This window comes from Syngnathus typhle, linkage group LG16, assembly GCF_033458585.1.
Source record: "Syngnathus typhle isolate RoL2023-S1 ecotype Sweden linkage group LG16, RoL_Styp_1.0, whole genome shotgun sequence".
Classification (NCBI taxonomy): Eukaryota; Metazoa; Chordata; class Actinopteri; order Syngnathiformes; family Syngnathidae; genus Syngnathus; species Syngnathus typhle.
In genome coordinates, this window is record NC_083753.1 from 10,909,053 (window position 1) to 10,926,578 (window position 17,526).

The window sequence follows — 17,526 nt, forward strand, 5'->3', positions numbered from 1 at the left end:
ACGCTCACCAATTCATTATTCATGAGTAGCTGACTCAGAATGTAACAATTGACAATATTTTCCTGAAACAAATTCACCTATTTAATATTTTTGTGGGTTACGAAGCAGAAAGTCAGCTCGGTTAGAATCTCTAACTCACTCCAAAAGTTACCGTTAAACTTGAGTCGGGTTGAGGGATTTTGTTTCCGGCGGGCTTTCCCCAAACTCCAAACACAAATTTGGAAGCATAGAACACAAAGCAAACAGTCCAAAATATCTTGCTATGTTAAAAAATTAACAGGGTGAACAAACCCAACACTTAAGGGCTCAAAATACTGTAAGAGGGGAAACAAACCTAACGTGTTAACTATGCGGTATACGGCGACCGATCCAAAACTTAATGATGGACAGCAAGGCCACACGGAGATCATGTGGTGCGTTTCTCTGCCAGGCAGTTGGTATTGGTGGGAAGGAGGGAGTCAGGGGCCTGAGTAATGAAGGTTGACAGGGCGCAGTGCTCCTCTCTAATTCAGAAGGAATTCACAATCATTATACATGCAAAAATGTAACACACTCATCACTCATGTTCTCACAGCACAGCGTCCTTGCAACTAAACATGGAATGCGGGGCCCAGTAAATCTATGTAAGCTTTATAATTGCAAGGATGAGGCATAACTTTTATTTCCGGAATATTTCATTTGGTGTCTTACCCAGCGACATGACTGTCGGACGAGGCTGCCGCCAGATTGTTGGCTCTCCTGTCAGGGGAATGAAGATTCGCAGTTGAAGCTCATTACCTCGTATGCATTTTATCGTCTCTGAGCTTCACAAAGATGCTCAGTTATTCCATTGGAGTTAGTGCTTATGTGCTCTCCAGCCATACATCCAGATACAGTCCCTCTCAAATCATGTTCCCAGCTGTTTGCTAACCGCAAACGTTCAAAGGACTAAATAAACTTAAGCGCGCACGTGACGAGGAGCTGAAAACGAATTGACGTGACCAGATGTTTGTTTCTATTTTTACAATTGTGCCCAGACACTTTTCTTTATTCTTTTTGAGCAACGGGATGGAAAAGAAAACCGAATTGATGTTTTATGGTATCCTCTTAAGCAGAGAAAATGACTGTTAAAAACATTCAAAAGAGGGAGGACTCACCAGAAGTTAATATACGAGCTGCTGCGCTTTGTTCCTCTGAGTTTTCATTTTGGGTTAAGTGATAAATATGCAAGCTCTGAGTGAATTATTTTACCTTGGCCTTTGTCTATTCATTTTCGCAAACAGGAGACGGAGAACTTGTTCCTTTTGCTCCCAAGTGAGATCTGAAATTTCCACTTTACTTCCCGGTTGATGAATCCTGAAAGAGAAATAAAGTTTAGTGATGAAGAATGATCTCATGGATGGGAAGATGACGTACCACCGTGCAGCTTCTTCCAAGTCAGAGTAGACTGAGTTGGTGCTATATGGAGTGTTCTGGAAGGTGCGGATGGGCGGGAACTTGACCTTTCCTGCCGTGGCCTGTTTGAGCGTCCATTGATAAGCCTGCTGTGTCTCTTTTTTATACTGAACCCGAGTGGCCGCTATCTCCTCCTTCACCAGAGCCAGAGCCTCATGGAAGAAGCGCTCCAGCTCAGACCGCTGCTCCATGATGGCGCCAGCTAGCTTCTTGGCATGCTTTAATTCTTTCTCCCGCATGGAGAGCACACTTTGAAGCTTCTCCAACTCCGCTTTGTCGACTTGCGAGCTGAGCAGCATCTTCTCCTCACGGCGCTCATGCTCATCCCTTTTCTCTTCCAGAATCTTCTCCAAAGAAGCTATCTTTTCTTTCAAACGGGTCAGCTCTTCTTTTTGGGCCACCATCTGGGCTACGTTTTTCTTTGCCAGCAGGTCCAGTGTCTTCTAGAGGAGTAGACATGAGAAAGATCTTTTATGACCGACATACACCCAAAAAGAAAAGTCAAATGAAGTGTAATAATTCATTTTAGGTTCATTCTGAAATTTCATCCCAAAATTTTATATCACTGACTCTTTGCGGGCCATGTAGATGGAAGAAACAAACAAAGGATTGTATCCAAAACTTGGCTGCTGAGTCTGGTTTGATTCCCAACAATTTACTGTCATCATGTCAGAGACGTATGCGAATGCAGCCAATATTTATTTGTATTAGAAACCGCCGAACCTAGTGGAAACTCGCCACAACCACAGAGCATGGAGAGAAACTGCGTAGTAAATACACAGAAGCAGAACAAGCAAACAACAAGGAGAGAAACCACCCGAATTAGACGTTTCATAACTACCGCGATTGGGAAAAATGACTAGTCTTTATATCGAAGCGTTACCTAATAATAGCAGCCATGCCTTTGGCCCCGAACGTTACCTTGTCCACTGCCAGGGCCGTGTTTTCCTTCGCCATTGAGTTTGCCAGTTTGTGGAGCTCCTCTGCCTCCTTCATGTGGTGCTTCAGTGTCTCATTGAGACGGACGTTTTCCTTGAACACACAGCGCGAGGCGTCGTCCAGCTGTCTGAAGGAGCGCCAGCGCAAACAATTTCACCCAATAATTATTCATTTGGAGAAAACCTTTGAATGGGATGCATAATTCATTTCTTTATAAATAGTTTATACCAGGGGTCAGCAGAGTGTGGCCCACAGCCTCATTCAGTTTTTTATTCCGGCCCAGTATTTGGTTGTTGTTTTTTCTACATTGGTGTCTATCCAAAACTTTCTGTCCAGCTCCAAGCTGATTTTGTTTCTTCTCCTTCCAGTTAGGCACGCATTCTTTTTATGTAAGCGGACATTAGATTGTTTCTTGTTCCGGCCCATCATTTTTTTGGGACCAATGTTAGGACATATGACAAAACAGTTTTGAACTGATTAATAGACATTTGTGCTATACAGTAAAATAGGTGAGGACAGTTTTTGCAGATGTTTTTTTTTTTTTTATGAGGTCAAGTGTTAGCTCACTGACCAAACTGGGCTTCAAGCTCTCCTCCCTGAAGGCCTGTGTGGGATGTGATTGTTGGCTTAGTTCACTATCTAGCACATGACTGACCAGTGTGGCTCAGAAGCAACATTAAGTTCAAAATTATATATTGACAAGGCCAAAAAGTTGTTCTTCGGTTCTGAACATGCAGTAAAAGATTAAAATTAGGCCATCAGTGGGCGCACTCACAAAATGGCTTCATGGTGGGCTTGCTTGTCCATCTGGGCTATCGTTTCCTCAGCATCCTTCTCCAATCGAGCCTGCGAGGATGTTTACTCTTTAACGCCATCATGACCAAAATTATTGCAATTAATACAGTAATAATATGTTTCAAATTTAAAATTATAATTCTGAAAAAGGATCAAACGTTACCGAGAAACTGTGATGATACCTTTTCTGTGAAGAACCGGTACTCCATCTCGATTCGATTTTCCCTGTGCTCCTTCTCAGCGAGCTCCATGCTTTTTCTTATCTGTAATGAAGTTATCATATAAGTCAAAGCCACGGGAAACAAGGATGAGAAAAAAAAAAAATGTTCCGCACATCACTGAGCTCCTGCTCCATTTGGGCTTTTCTCGTCTGGAACTCCTCAATGGTCTTCATTCCATCCTGTATCGTCTCAAATTCGCCGGCTCGTTTTCTGAACAACTCCTTCATCTCGTTGATTTCAAGCGTGTAATGTTCAACCTGTTGAAATTATTTTCATGTGAAAAGGTGTCAATCCACCCCGTGGACAAAATAAATCTCTCCATGATTGGGAGAAGTTAGAAAACAAGTTCCCAGCGTCTTCGAAGCACGCCAACCTAAGGTCATTTCAGTTGAACACAATCCCTCAAGATGCCACCAGAGAAACCCAAACTGTATAAGAAAAATGTAACGACATGACCAAAATCATAAAAGGCTGACAAACATGTACATGCTGATTACATGAGAGGTTATCATCACCCATTTGATTACATCTTTGGGCCAAATCAATCTTGTTCACATAACGTTTGGCTACATCAGGGCACCAATCTATACATAAAATATGGACTTAAAAAGAGATTTACATCTGAGTCTTCCACAAGCTATGCGGTAGCGCCATTTGCAAATGTCTTTTATAGAGTAATTGTTTGGTTGAATCCATCAAAATTCCAAATTTATGCTGTCTAAGCCCTCAGGCAGACGCCTGTTTTGATGGGGAATCATTTCACTGCCCAAAAATGGACAGAAGCGGCGTCTTCCAAGTCGACACCATGACATTCAATTTTCTGACACATGTGACCGTCGCATGCATGTTTAAAACGGAGATGTTTCCAGACTGTGCCTCATTTTCCGCCGCCATTTTACTAGCATTAAGTAAGAGCTGTGAGATGGAAAACAGATGCGGGTTAACGTTGCCTCTTTGTCTTGTAAAGTTGCTTGAAATCGACTTGTCAAGTCCGTTTGATCGCTCATTGTTTTAAAGACATAAAAGTGTACTTGAAATCTAAATGGATAAAAAAAATGAAATATCCAAAAACACAATTGGAAGCAGAGTTTCCAAGAGAAATGTTACAAAATAAAGAAAACTGGCAAAAAAAAGACTGAAAGGACTATTGGGGGAGTTAGAATTGAGTACTTTTGTACTTCTGTTAAGGCACAGATGTCAAAGTCAAGGCCCGGGGGCCAGATACGGCCCGCCACATCATTTTATGTGGCCCGCGAAGACAAATTGTGCAGCAAATTCGTGTGTCATTACTAGAATTGCAAATTGTCTTCACTTTTAATATCTTTTTTAAAAATATTTGAGCAGTTTTTACTCGTCTGATTTGAAAATGAGTTATTTGTCCGTTTGTTTTGTAGCTTTTACTGTATGTAATATGATGTGCTCATACCTTTATTTGGGTTGACAGTCATAATGGCCCTCCGAAAGATGCTATGACTACAATGCGCCCCGTGAAAAAAATAAGTTTGACACCTCCTGTGTTAAGGCCAGCAGAGGCCTTGCAAGCACATAAATGACATTTGAGGTGTGGCGAACACACTTGTCACTGTCCATTTCCCACCAGGCCCTTTGAAATGATACTTTCACACAAAGTTTAAAATAAACGAATCCCCTAGCGGGAATATGAGTTCGCTTTAGCACCATGATGGCTTTGTTTTGTTTGGTCTTACACAATAAATGTCAACACAATAAATCATTGCTGTACAATGGGCTTCGGTTGCTTAGCTAGGCTGGTTTAAGACTGGTAAGAAAGCAGCAGCTGCATTGTTTCATTGTGGTTATTGTGATCATGCCCTCTCCATTTATGCTAACTTTGTATTTTTGTTGCTAAATTTAGCACATTTTCAGTCTATCCTTGCAACCATTTTCCCCCAAAGCATCTAGCAACAATTTAAAAAAGTAGATTAAGTTTCAGTGATTTATCTTTAGATAAATGACGTAGTTGTACGTATATTTCCCTCTAAATAACTTTAATTCTTCAAAATGTTTTAATTTTATTAGATGTTTTTTTTTGTTGTTGCTCAATTTCAGTAACTGTTTAATGTCGTCATATTTTTCATGATTATAAAATGACATCACACAATGTTATTTGGCAATTTTTGACAACAAATGCAACTGCTGGCACTCACCAGTTTGTTCTGCTGCTCAAGAGCGTGCGCCTCTTGACTTTTGAGCGCATCATGAAGTGCATTAATCTAAAAGAAACAGATTGTTAAAATGTTATCATCCTTGACATGGTGCACATTGGATATTTATTTACATTCTCATCTTTGGCAGCATCCAGCCTCTGCCAGTGAGCGGTGGATTCAAGGATTTGTCGCTCAGCATGTGCCAGCTTGTTGCCAAGGTCATCGTTGACGCGTGCCAGCCGGCCGCAGCTCTCGCGATATCCCGCAAGAGTCTGCTCTGTTAGTCGAAGTTTCAGCTCCCACAAGGTAACTTTGGCTTTGGCATTATCTAGGTCAAAGTCTTTGTCGGTTTTGGACTCCCGTTTTTCGCTCTTCTTTCCTTTTCTGGGTGGAAGTAGTAAATGCCGGTTAAGTTTTGCAATGAAACTGGCTTTAAAAAAAAAAGTGTGCACTTACCCGGTTTTTATCTTTCTCACTTTGACGACTTTCTTCCTGTGCATTTTTTTCCTTCTGCAACTATAAAATGCCAGATAGAACTAGCACAAGTACGCCAGTGGTGGTGACAGCAACCTGCTCTGACTAGTTGTGTATCTGTGTCGCCATGGAGACGCCATGGTGGCTCTAGTTTCTCGGCTACATGATCCTGCAGAAGTGGTCGGATTAAGTTATGCCAGTTTTGCAGGGAGTAAAAAACAAAACAAAAAAGTCCTTAGAAGAATAAGTGATGTGTGATCTGGGAAATCTGTCTCATGCAAGGCATGCACATTTGATTCAGAAGCCGGTGAGTGTTTGCCAGAAAAGCAATTTCTAGTGATCCATCTGGGAATCCAGTGAGGTTAGATGATTTCCTCAAGCCGCATTGTCAACACAGTTTATTTCTTTAGCAGACCAAATCTCCTAAAAAGTGCACACAGTGTGTGTAGATGCGGAATGTGCACAAGTTGAAATGCTGAAAGACAGCATTGAATCATCAAATGGTTTTACAAAACCAAAATGACTCATTGTTCCGCATGACACATCCCCCAAATTAACTTTAAAGGCAAAATATCACAGCAATGACAACGTTTCATGAAAACCTTTCATATTTCAGGCAAATTTGAGAATTTACAAAGAAACAACTGTCATTTCTAAGTGTTTTTAATAACCGACTTACGTTCTTTAATTTTTTTTGTACAAAATCCTTCAAAATGGCCACTATCATTTCTTTATCCAGGTCACAAAACATTTTCCACTTCCCATCCCATTATGTCTTCTCATCTGTGTTGTGGCTCACTGCAAAAGTAAATTGAAATTAAATCATTACATGCCATTTTTCTTTGAGTGCCTTGGTTCAGTAAAGACTATGTAGTTGCTTATAATTAATTGCAAGCCGACCTCGTCATCGAATTCAGAGAATGTTAAATGTCACTCACCCACCGGCCGTTCATCAAAAACCATGCTCCAGATATTGCAAAAAGTGTTGGGCGTAGCTACAGTTAAGTGGATCATATAGTGCTCTAGCATGGCGAACAGAGTTTGAAGACTAAATTTAAAGGTAATTACTATGACAGTGAGGAGAGAAAACTGAAATAACCCCCAACATTTCAAATCTGTCATTATCATTGGAATTGTAATGACAAGGTTTGGACCTCTTCAGTGAACCTTTAGGGGTAGGACACCCACAAACATGGCATTCCTGAGGCCAACCTTGCAGCATATTAATGATATATTGCACTGTGTAGATTACAAAGCTGAGGTCCCTTCTTGCGCTTTACGGTTTCACTTAACTTGAATCAAAATACCAACCCTGGTATTGAAACGACTTGTGCTGTTTGTAATATGCTGTGTCATGCCACGGCGGTGCACTTTTATAGGGCATCCGAACATGATTTACAGTCCGTAGTGGGGCATTTCTAAAATTACTGGTGTAAATCTGCCCTCGGATGACATTCTAGTTGGAAGGGCAGCTCTATTACATGACTTTATAATTGAAACAGCAGCGTCGGTTGAAGCAGCCTATGATTCAAACCTGTCCCCCCCCCCCCTCAATTGCCCGCTAGTGGATCACCGCTAACCAAACGACGTATAGTATTTATTGTATAGGCACATTCCTCGCAGCATGTCTTGTGAAATATTCAGACATAATTCAACACAGCAAGTCTTTGACATCTGTTTTTGCTGCATCATGCAAAAAGACATATAGCGGCAAAAGATTTTGTGTTTTTTTAACCACCTTTGTGTTGTCTTTTTGCAGGACAGTGGAATCTTGAAATATGCAAGAAAAATTTGCATCAAAGTTGGAATTGCCATCATCCGTGACATCACATGAGACCTCAGTTTATCTGGTGAGAGCATCATAGTCTGCTTTTTCTTTGCTATCGTTGATACTTTATGAGAGAAAAATATAAGAAAAGAAAATTGCCACTTGTGTGACAATTCGGAATTTTAAACGACACATGCATTTTTCCACAATTAAAATAAGTAGGGATGGGCATTTGTACCATTGTGGGAGTAAACACAGCCAACTTGTTTCTAAGCCAATTGACGCAGCTTCTCTCGTTTCTTTTAAATTCAGCACAGGAGAGGCGCCCACAGTCTTTGGCATTGCGGTCCATTCAGAGGATGAAAATGTGCAAAATGCATTTATATGCAACTGCAAGCAGAGTTCCACTTATGGATCAAGTGGAGTTGACCAGAGTGATCATCTTCCAACCATGTACGTTGGACTGTTGTCATATCCTCAAATCCAAGAGGATAATTTAAAAAAGCAGAATCTCCCAAGCAGAACACCCAAAGAAGTTTCACATAAGGAGCTGTCATGGAACCCCCAATCACTGAAAACATGACTGTCTGGACAACAAATCAGACTTGGCAAGGTCTGACAACTGCTGTGTTCGGTGATGCAGAGCAGATCGTTCAGCTCGCAGACGGGGAAAAAAGCGGAGTACCAAAAAGATATTCTCATCTGAGCGCTATCATGTTACATGTTAACCACGATCACAGCGCAGATGTTGTATTTCAATGATATGTATGGAGACGTTGTCAGACGATGTCGCGGTTGTACATCATATTTTTAGTCGATTGAGGTTTGGAGATGACTTCCAGTTCGTGTTCATGGAACATGTTGCAACCTATATGCCTCTAAATATCATTTGGACCTTCTCAGCGGAAAACTTTAACCACATTTATGATCTTTAAATGATGACTATTCACATTTAATTGAACGTTGCCTTTTTTGGAGCATATTTAATATTGACTGTATGACTCTTGATGTGCTTTTGAGCAAGGCATCAATATGCAACAGAGTTGAATTTCCCTTGAGGGTCTATAATGAGCATACTCAATGAAAGAACTGCATTTTGGGCCTGTGCCACGATGGCAGTCAAATAAGAGTACATCATCGAGAGGTCCTGCATATGTACGCTTTGATAGCGGCGAACGACCACTGCGGTGAACCACAGGCTTGAAAAAAGTAGCCACAGTATTTAGAGAAAAGGAAGGAGGAAGAGAGTCCAATATTTTTAGTTCAAATTACAGTGTTGGAACAGTGCTTTGCACAGTTGACTGTCCTGGGAGGGGAATGGCATGATGGGGGAATGCTGATGCCAAGCCCCACCCCTCCCCACATATTGTCCTCTCTGTGGACTTCCTGCATTCTATGTACCCATGCACTTTGCCCTCCCATTACCTTTGATTGCACACTGGCTGCCTCAGTCACCCCACCACATGAGGTGAAAGAGTGAACCACATGTTAGGGTTACTGAGGTTGGTAGAGGGGTCACTATGCTGGGAAGCTTCCATGGAATTGATTTTCACTTTCAGCGGGTTAGGAAAGAAAAATAGAGTTCAAGTGAGGCATCTGGGTTGTTTCGAGTGTGTAGCGGGTAATGTTTGGTTGATACTGATACTTGCAGCTCGGTTTGTGACAGCGTTCCAAACACCCACCTATAACTTCACTCGGACTGCTCGGTTCTCTCGTGAAACGTGCCTTGCAGCCCAAATATGTTGCCCTAGTAAGGGGGAAAAAAAATCCTGTGGCTGATCCAGATGAATGGGAGTGAGATTCGAACATTCTTTCAAATGATGTGCCAGCTGGAGTGCAGATCACATTTGCATATTTGAAAGTTGGTAAGACTGCTGCGTATTTAATGTGGTGATTACTGCATGACTATGAAAAAGAGGTTAAGTGGGGTTTGGAAAATGTGTTTGATACAAGCCACTGAACAAAACCACAGACTAGAAACTAGTATATTTACTCACATCTTATACATTTATCGATTTATCTTTATAGCTGTCAGGGATTTGGCGTTATTGGGAGACAAATGCGGGGGATGCAAAATAAGCCATTAATGGGGAACCCTGGAAAAGAAATGAGCGCCTGAGGAGCTGATTGGATGATACAAGAGACCAGCGTGATGAGAATAAGTGGAAAGACCTGTCAAACAGGACAAGAAGAACAAAAAAAAGCAATTACAAATCCAAACATAGACAGTAGCCGTCTTTTTTTCTTTCCAAGAATCATTCAAGTCTTGCAATAAATGAGCAAAATGCACATTCTCTTCATTCCACTACAGTTATAAAATTCATCCACATGTCCAGAAAAAAAAGTTACACTCTCTTAAAATACTCACCAGAACATCTATAAGGATGGAATTTCATACATATAAAATGTAAATATAGATTATTTTGACATCTTTGGGGTGTTCCCCCTTATTCATTCAAACCTGCCTCTCCTTTCCTAGAAAGGGGGACCTCAACATCCAGTAAAGATGAGGAGGGAAAACATAGCCAGAAATAAGCTCCCTTCTCCTCAACTTCCATGAGAGGAAAAAAAAAAAAAAAAACAGGGAGGCAGGTATTCTCCAGCTTTGCTTCCAACAAGAGGGGGACTGGATGGAGTGGGGATGGACCGCCACAGGATTGGAGGATTGCTGGTCTCGGTGTGGCCCCTCGCCAAGCCCATATGTCTTTATATAGTGTAAACACATCAGGGGACAGTCCTGGGTGTGCATCCACTCTGCTGAGCACTCAACTTTGTGCAGCATCTTCCACTTCTCCTCACCTCTCCTCTCCTCTCGTAACGCCATGGCTTCGCCGAACCATCTCCTCTCGCTCTTGCTGGTGCTCCTGGCGGGGAGCCTCCTAACCGAGGCGACCTACTACCGGCCCCATCGCTACTTTCCGCACTACATCCGTTTCCGTCAGCCTTCCGCCCACATGTCGAACCACCTCCCGGAGGTCGTGAACCCGGCGCCCGTTCCTCGTCATCCCGGCGTGCCGAGGCATCCCGTCATCCCGCACGATCTCCACCCGAGACCCGATGACATCCAGACTTTACCGGAAACTTTCCACCCGGAGCCCGAAGTCGTCCATCCGGAGCCTGGGTCTCACCACCGATCGGCGCCTGCAGCTCCTCTCGCCCTCGCCAACACGACGCGCGTCTTCTACGGCGTCATGTTCGATGCGGGCAGCACCGGCACCAGGATCCACATCTATAAATTCATCCAGAAAGACCCAGGTAATCCCCCGGCTGTGCCCCCTCTGCATGTGCGCGTCAGTTTATCCAGCCCCGGCAAGTGCGCTTCTAAAAGTAGCTGAGGTTGACTTTGTGGAGCGGATGGACGTGACGTGATGCTGTTTAAATATCACCAGCTGTAAAAGTCATTCTAGTGTTTCTCGCTCTATTTCCTTTTATACTATCTATAGCCACATGTCGGTTCTCTGTTTTAATGCGGTTGCACTCATGTTAACTTCATTTTAAAATATTTATTTTTCCTGTAGTTGAGCTGCCAGTTCTGGACAATGAAATGTACCATGCAGTGAAACCTGGACTTTCTGCTTATAAAGACAACCCTGAGGAGGTATGCAGTATTTTTGTTTGCAATATTGCTTTTATACTATATAATGTAATCAGAATTTCATCATAAGTTGCATAGAAAAATTCAAATAAATGATGCTCAGGTTTTATTTAATATTATTGTGATTATTTGCAGTAGTGGAGAAGTGCGTTTACATTTTCAAAATGCAGATGAAAGTAAGAAAGAAAATCTAAATATTGCTATTCCATATTGAATAGTGGAGTGTTGACTGTCTGAAAAGGAGTCGGAAGAGTTTATTATAAGACTGAAAATTGAAATACTAAACATTCACCTATATTTGAGAAAAATTGGCACTACAATAATATACATCTTTGTATTTTGCCCTGCACCCTGTGTGCAGTCTATACATTAAATAAGATATTAGAAACTGCTTTAAGTAGAATGGGAAAAAAAACCTGCAAGATGAGACAACAATTGTTAAATGCATTTGATTAAAAAAAAAAAAAACTGCAAAATTGTCTCCTGAAGTCAGACAAGTGTTTTAACTGCTCTTGTATTGGATCTCATTAACCCGAGTTTGAAACCCTAACTCTAGTATGAACCTTAGTTTGAAACCCTAACCCTAGCTTTAAACCCTACTTTGCAACCGTAACCCTCGCTTTAAACCCTACTTTGAAACCCTAACCCTAGATTTAAACCAGGGGTGTCAAACTCTTTTTTTTCGTGGGCCGCGTTGTAGTTATAGCCATTATGATTGTCAACCCAAATAAATGTATGAGCACCTCATATTGTATACAGTAAAAGCTAAAAAAAAAACTTGTTTTCAAACCAGACGAGTAAAAACTGATCAAATATTTAAAAAAAAAAAAAAAGATATTATTAAAAGTGAAGACAATTTGCAATTCCAGTAATGACACTTGAATTTGATGCTCAATTTGTCTTCGCGGGCCACATCAAATGATGTGGCGGGCCGTATCTGGCCCCCGGGCCTTGAGTTTGACACCTGTGGTTTAAGTGCATATTATTAGTGTATGCATCGCAGATCCCTTTTTATGTCCTCCGGGTTGGGTTAACACACAAACGGTAATTACGCAAATGAGACCGGCTGCGGCATTCACCAACCCAACTTTAATATTCTGCAAGTGACCTCGTTCTAATCCGGACACATGCTGTTGCTTCTGTTACTATAATTGCCATGTGCTCCACAGGGCGGTGACACGGTGCGTCAGCTGCTGAAGATAGCCAAGAAGACGGTGCCAGAGGAGGAATGGAGGAGGACCCCGGTGGTCCTGAAAGCCACGGCGGGCCTGCGCCTTCTGCCCGAGGACAAAGCCAATGCTCTTTTGAACGAGGTGAGGCACGCTCTCCCGCTGCCCTCAGACACTCTGGCACAGACACGAGCCTCTCCGCCGGGGAGCGGGATAAGAAACCACTAAGTGCTTACAAGTGTCAGTGGGAAAAAGAAGGAACAACTCTGCCCATTCGGCGGCTATGATGTTGCGAAAAACAGCTGTTGTGGTGTTGTCATTTGAAGTATTCAATCTGCTACTGTTTCAAGCTTGGCTCTCTGCTTTCACTTTTTTCACAGCCTGCCAACTATATATAACTGTAGATCAATCTTTCATCACAGGTGAAACATGTTTTTGAAGAGTCTCCCTTCTACGTGCCGCACAACAGCGTCACCATTATGAATGGAACAAACGAAGGTATGTTCTATATATTGCATATTTTTGAAATTCTCATTGCACATCTAAATGCGCCACTGCAGCCGTGTCGCAATCACAACTAACGCAGGCATTGGCACCCTCGTGTTGTTCCAGGAGTCCTGGCTTGGGTCACGGTGAACTTCCTAACAGGTAAGACATGGTTTGTGTTTTGCTGTGTTAGTGTTAGTGGTCACATCTGAGCTTCTAGTGTATATACTCAACCCCGGGCAGCCAAAGATGCTTGTCTCCAGTCTGAGGTTGGCAGATTTCCAAACAGTGATGGACAGACATTTTTTTTCTCGCACAGCCAATTTAATTTCCAAAACAAGAGATCATAAAATAACTTTCCCCTGAATGAGATATCATTTGGTGCATCTTTCCGGACCTAAGATTTTTCATTTTTTATTCGACATTATTAAAAATTAAAAAAACATTCAATTGTTATTGTGATAAGAATGGCATCTTATATTGTCTCCATTCAGTGAAATTTGTGTGTCTACTTTAGGCCACTTGTATTCCAACACAAGGAGGACAGTGGGGATCCTGGACTTGGGTGGAGGCTCTACACAAATCACCTTCCTTCCAAAATCAAAGGTAAAAAATGATGCACTTGACACTGAAAGCTATTAATTAAAAAAAAAAAATCATCACACCACTAAATGTATGTTTCTGTCCACCAGAGAACTGTTGACTTTGCTCCACATAGTTACATCGCCAAATTCCGCTTGTTCAATAGTACATACCAGCTTTACACACACAGGTATGTGGCCAATTGTATCAATTTACTATGTTTTGAAAATAAAAGTTACAAATACAAGATTCTCAAATCTTACCATGACCATCTAGCTACCTTGGAAATGGACTGTATGCAGCTCGGCTGGCAACTCTCGGAGCACTAGGAGCTGATGGTACTGTATCTAAAAGCCCTTATATAAAATATGGCAGAGCTTTTAATGTAACATGTGCTATTTGACCTTTTTGACATCTTAGGTCTCGATTGGAAAATCTTCACCAGCTCCTGCCTCCCAAAGAAGTTCAGAGAAGAAGTGACCTTTGGTGGAACCACTTACAAAGTCAGCGGAGTTCCAGATGGTAAGTCCGGTTAAATTAATTGTGCCAAACACATGTTGCGTCTTCTGCCTCATAGTTAAAATAAAATAAAATATATTGAGTTACCTACACAAATAAGGCAGTCAGTCTCATGCCACAGCCAAAAAAGCCAAAAAGACGCTGGGCTTGTCCCAGAGAATTTGTTTTCTTTGTTGTGCGTGTGAACGTAACGAGTGGCTCAATCTGGACCGCGCACAATTATGCGGTAAAAATAGACAGGTCGTCATGGCAGCACTAACTGCTGCTCTTGTCAGCACACGGTCACAATTGCTGGTGACTTTGGGGCTTCCCCTCATATATATAATCTGGCGGAGCCAAAACTGAGGTTACCGTACCTCCATTGCATACCGTTGTTTATATTCTTACATTGTTTCCAGGTTTCGCAGGCTACAAGTTGTGCTACTACGAGGTGATGAGGGTCATCAAGGGCATCGTGCATCAGCCATACGAGGTCAAAGGCAGCAGCGTCTTCTATGCTTTCTCCTACTACTTTGACAGAGCTGTGGAGTCTGGTCTCATTGGTGAGTTGGAGCTCAACAAAAGTGTCACTTTATCTGACTTGTAATTATTTCTTCAAAATGCACTTTTATTTCGCCTTACAGATGGAAGCCGAGGTGGCGCAATCGAAGTCAGGGATTTTAAGAAGCGAGCTAAAGAGGGTAAGTGGATGAGTGTCAACACGACTGGAAGTAAATCATCTGATCTCGTGCATGCAAAGACGTGGCACGGCGCTTCCTGTCAGACTAAATTTACTGCTGTCAAGTCAGACTTGCTAAAATAAGACAGAAATGTGCTTATAGTGTAAACAATTTAAACATTCCTGCACAATGTGAAGTATGTGCAAGTGTAGCGGTTTTGTTTGGCAGATTGAAATCCCCCCCCCCGCGCTCGCATGGTCACTGAGTGTGGCACCTGACAGCCACACACCAACGCCGCCCACTCTCAGCCTTTCGCCGACCCCCAACTCGTACACTCGCACCCTTCTGTTTAGTGTGACACCAAACAAAATACAAGGTCATCTTTTAATCATGTTACGGCGGCGCTCGGTAGTCTGGCTCCTTTTTACAAATAAATCCAGAAAGTTATGAGAAATCAAAAGTGTGTCCAAAGGGATCGTAGGAATATTGATTTAATGAAAAATCTTCATGCGTTTGCAGTGTGCAATAAAATGGCCAAGTACCGTGCCGTCAGCCCCTTCCTGTGCATGGACATGACATACATCACCTGCTTGCTCAAGGAGGGCTTTGGCTTCAAGGACAACACCGTGCTGCAGGTACGTCACGCCAACGTGGACCTCCACTTGCAAAAATGTCAATGGTATTAACTCGATTGATTTCGTTGCCAGCTGGCCAAGAAAGTGAACAACGTGGAGACCAGTTGGGCTCTGGGTGCCACCTTTGACTACTTCAGGAACCTCAACATTCAATAAAAGTGGCTCAAGGGTAATGCAGTCAGCACTGAGAGGGACACTTATGTCACTGCGGGGCTTCCCTCCCTCAGCCCACAGACACACCCAGTTCCATCCTGGCCACCCTCCTCTTCATCATCGCCCGCCAAACACTCCCAGAACTGTTTCAAATCATTATATTTTTATAAGGCCAGCTTTTCTACTGTACGTTGAGCCCCCTGACTGCTGGGCTGACTTTATTTTTGTAAAGCATGATGTCCTCACCTCGCTGTCCAGTGTGGGGGGCTAATTTGTAGTCATTGCCCGGTTGTGGGCTGCGTGTAATGGAAGTCACGTCTGTCTTAATGCTTTCTTTTATTGTAGGCGCTAACAATTTCACGGGAAATTCCTTTGGACAAGGTCGACGAGCAGTTAACAAGCGCTCAGCTTCTGTTATGCAACTTTGCACGCAACACTTTAATTGTAGACATTGTAGCTATTCTTTGTGACTCAGGAGGTCAAAGTTCACACTCACAAAGCGTGTGTGGCGAGGTGTCACACGCACCAAATGAATGCTTTGACTTTAGTGTTTCCTGAACTGAATAGTCAGCATCAATTGTGGTGAAATTGCAAAGGAGCCCTAGAACAACCTCTCATGAAGTGGACTTAACAACATCATTAAGCTTAACTATTTCAAAAGTAAACACAAATTATCAAGCCAAGGATAAATATGTGGCTTTTAAAGTTGTAGGGATGTCGCTGATTGTTTAACAGCATTTTTTTACCTGCTTCTTGTGAACTGTACAAATATTTAAATACCTGAAAATCTATCTAATGTATTTAACAATGTTTGTTTTGGGCTTTTACCTGACTCTCTTCCCACTCTACAAAATGTACCATAACTACTGTTGTATGTATATATGCCAACTACACTCACCAAGAGCCGCTTTCAATGCAAAAACAAACGCTAAACATTTTCTGCCATGCCACAGTTGCTTTAAATGCGTATTAGCTGATTAACCTTATGCTTTTAGTATTTAAATTGTTTATTTCTTACTCAGTGAAATGCTTGTTTTACTTAAACAGCCATGTGAATATGTCTTTTCCTGTAATAAAAAAAAGAAAATTACACTGACTGTAGCAAGAACTCAATTATTCAAGGGAGGAGGGTCACATTTGCATATATGTAAATTTCAGATTTTGATTGATTGATTGATTGATTGAACATTTATTTAATCATGTTCCATATGATGTGGGTGATGAGCTGCTCCTTTGCTTATCCTTCACTTTCTATCCATCATTCTAGCACAAGTTTAATAAAGTAGTTCTTGGCAAAGAACACCATGAATTGCACATATACAGTAACCAGCAGGCAGTCAAATGATCTATTGAAGGTGCGTATTTTATTCTTTATTAGGGAAATATCATGGTCAAAGGTCAGAGGTGTCAAGCTCTAGTCCTCGGGGGCCGCGTTCCAATATGTTTTCCAAGTGACCCTCGTTAAGCGCACCTGCGTGAAAAGTTTTAGCCACTTTCACGTTCTGCAGGAGCTAAAAGTTTTCACGCAGGTGCACTTAACGAGGGAATCACATGGACACTCCATTAGGTACACCGCCATTTTCAAGTGTCCCTAATAACAGGCCACTTTATTAGGGAAATATCATGGTCAAAGGTCACAGGTTTCAAGCTCTAGTCCTCGGGGCCGCGTTCCAACATGTTTTTCCAAGTGACTCTCGTTAAGCGCACCTGCGTAAAAAGTTTTAGCTCTTTTCACGTTCTGCAGGAGCTAAAAGTTTTCACGCAGGTGCACTTAACGAGGGAATCACACGGACACTCCATTAGGTACACCGCCATTTTCAAGTGTACCTAATAACAGGCCACTTTATTAGGGAAATATCATGGTCAAAGGTCAGAGGTGTCAAGCTCTAGTCCTCGGGGCCGCGTTCCAACATGTTTTTCCAAGTGACCCTC

The 17,526-nt window shown here is 42.2% G+C and overlaps 2 protein-coding genes across 2 annotated transcripts; one reads left to right on the forward strand and one right to left on the reverse strand.

Moving 5' to 3' along the window:
• Position 1: 1 nt before the first annotated feature.
• LOC133169358 (basal body-orientation factor 1-like) lies at positions 2-10,463 on the reverse strand. Its single transcript, XM_061301490.1, has 12 exons — positions 6,708-10,463; positions 6,011-6,197; positions 5,686-5,938; positions 5,555-5,620; positions 3,503-3,646; positions 3,351-3,431; positions 3,149-3,219; positions 2,356-2,500; positions 1,396-1,877; positions 1,231-1,335; positions 691-738; positions 2-503 (listed from the first exon to the last, which is right to left on the reverse strand). The coding sequence occupies exons 2-12, from the start codon at positions 6,052-6,054 to the stop codon at positions 407-409; spliced, it is 1,536 nt and encodes a 511-aa protein (XP_061157474.1). The 5' UTR covers positions 6,055-6,197; positions 6,708-10,463; the 3' UTR covers positions 2-406.
• Positions 10,464-10,524: 61 nt separating this feature from the next.
• entpd5a (ectonucleoside triphosphate diphosphohydrolase 5a) lies at positions 10,525-16,686 on the forward strand. Its single transcript, XM_061301492.1, has 13 exons — positions 10,525-11,051; positions 11,315-11,394; positions 12,561-12,704; positions 12,983-13,058; positions 13,173-13,208; positions 13,564-13,652; positions 13,739-13,818; positions 13,905-13,966; positions 14,049-14,150; positions 14,546-14,689; positions 14,771-14,827; positions 15,326-15,441; positions 15,514-16,686. The coding sequence occupies exons 1-13, from the start codon at positions 10,619-10,621 to the stop codon at positions 15,595-15,597; spliced, it is 1,503 nt and encodes a 500-aa protein (XP_061157476.1). The 5' UTR covers positions 10,525-10,618; the 3' UTR covers positions 15,598-16,686.
• Positions 16,687-17,526: the final 840 nt, after the last annotated feature.

What these genes read in the sequence shown, in the direction of transcription:
- LOC133169358 (XM_061301490.1), bottom strand. Translation starts at nt 6,054, where the DNA reads ATGCACAGGAAGAAAGTCGTCAAAGTGAGAAAGATAAAAACCGG. An exon ending in TTGAGCAGCAGAACAAACTG is followed by an intron (nt 3,647 to 5,554) that starts GTGAGTGCCAGC and finishes TAATTTCAACAG; the next exon opens with GTTGAACATTACACGCTTGA. An exon ending in GCCCACCATGAAGCCATTTT is followed by an intron (nt 2,501 to 3,148) that starts GTGAGTGCGCCC and finishes GCGCTCCTTCAG; the next exon opens with ACAGCTGGACGACGCCTCGC.
- entpd5a (XM_061301492.1), top strand. Translation starts at nt 10,619, where the DNA reads ATGGCTTCGCCGAACCATCTCCTCTCGCTCTTGCTGGTGCTCCTGGCG. An exon ending in ATTCATCCAGAAAGACCCAG is followed by an intron (nt 11,052 to 11,314) that starts GTAATCCCCCGG and finishes TTTTTCCTGTAG; the next exon opens with TTGAGCTGCCAGTTCTGGAC. An exon ending in TATGAATGGAACAAACGAAG is followed by an intron (nt 13,059 to 13,172) that starts GTATGTTCTATA and finishes GTGTTGTTCCAG; the next exon opens with GAGTCCTGGCTTGGGTCACG.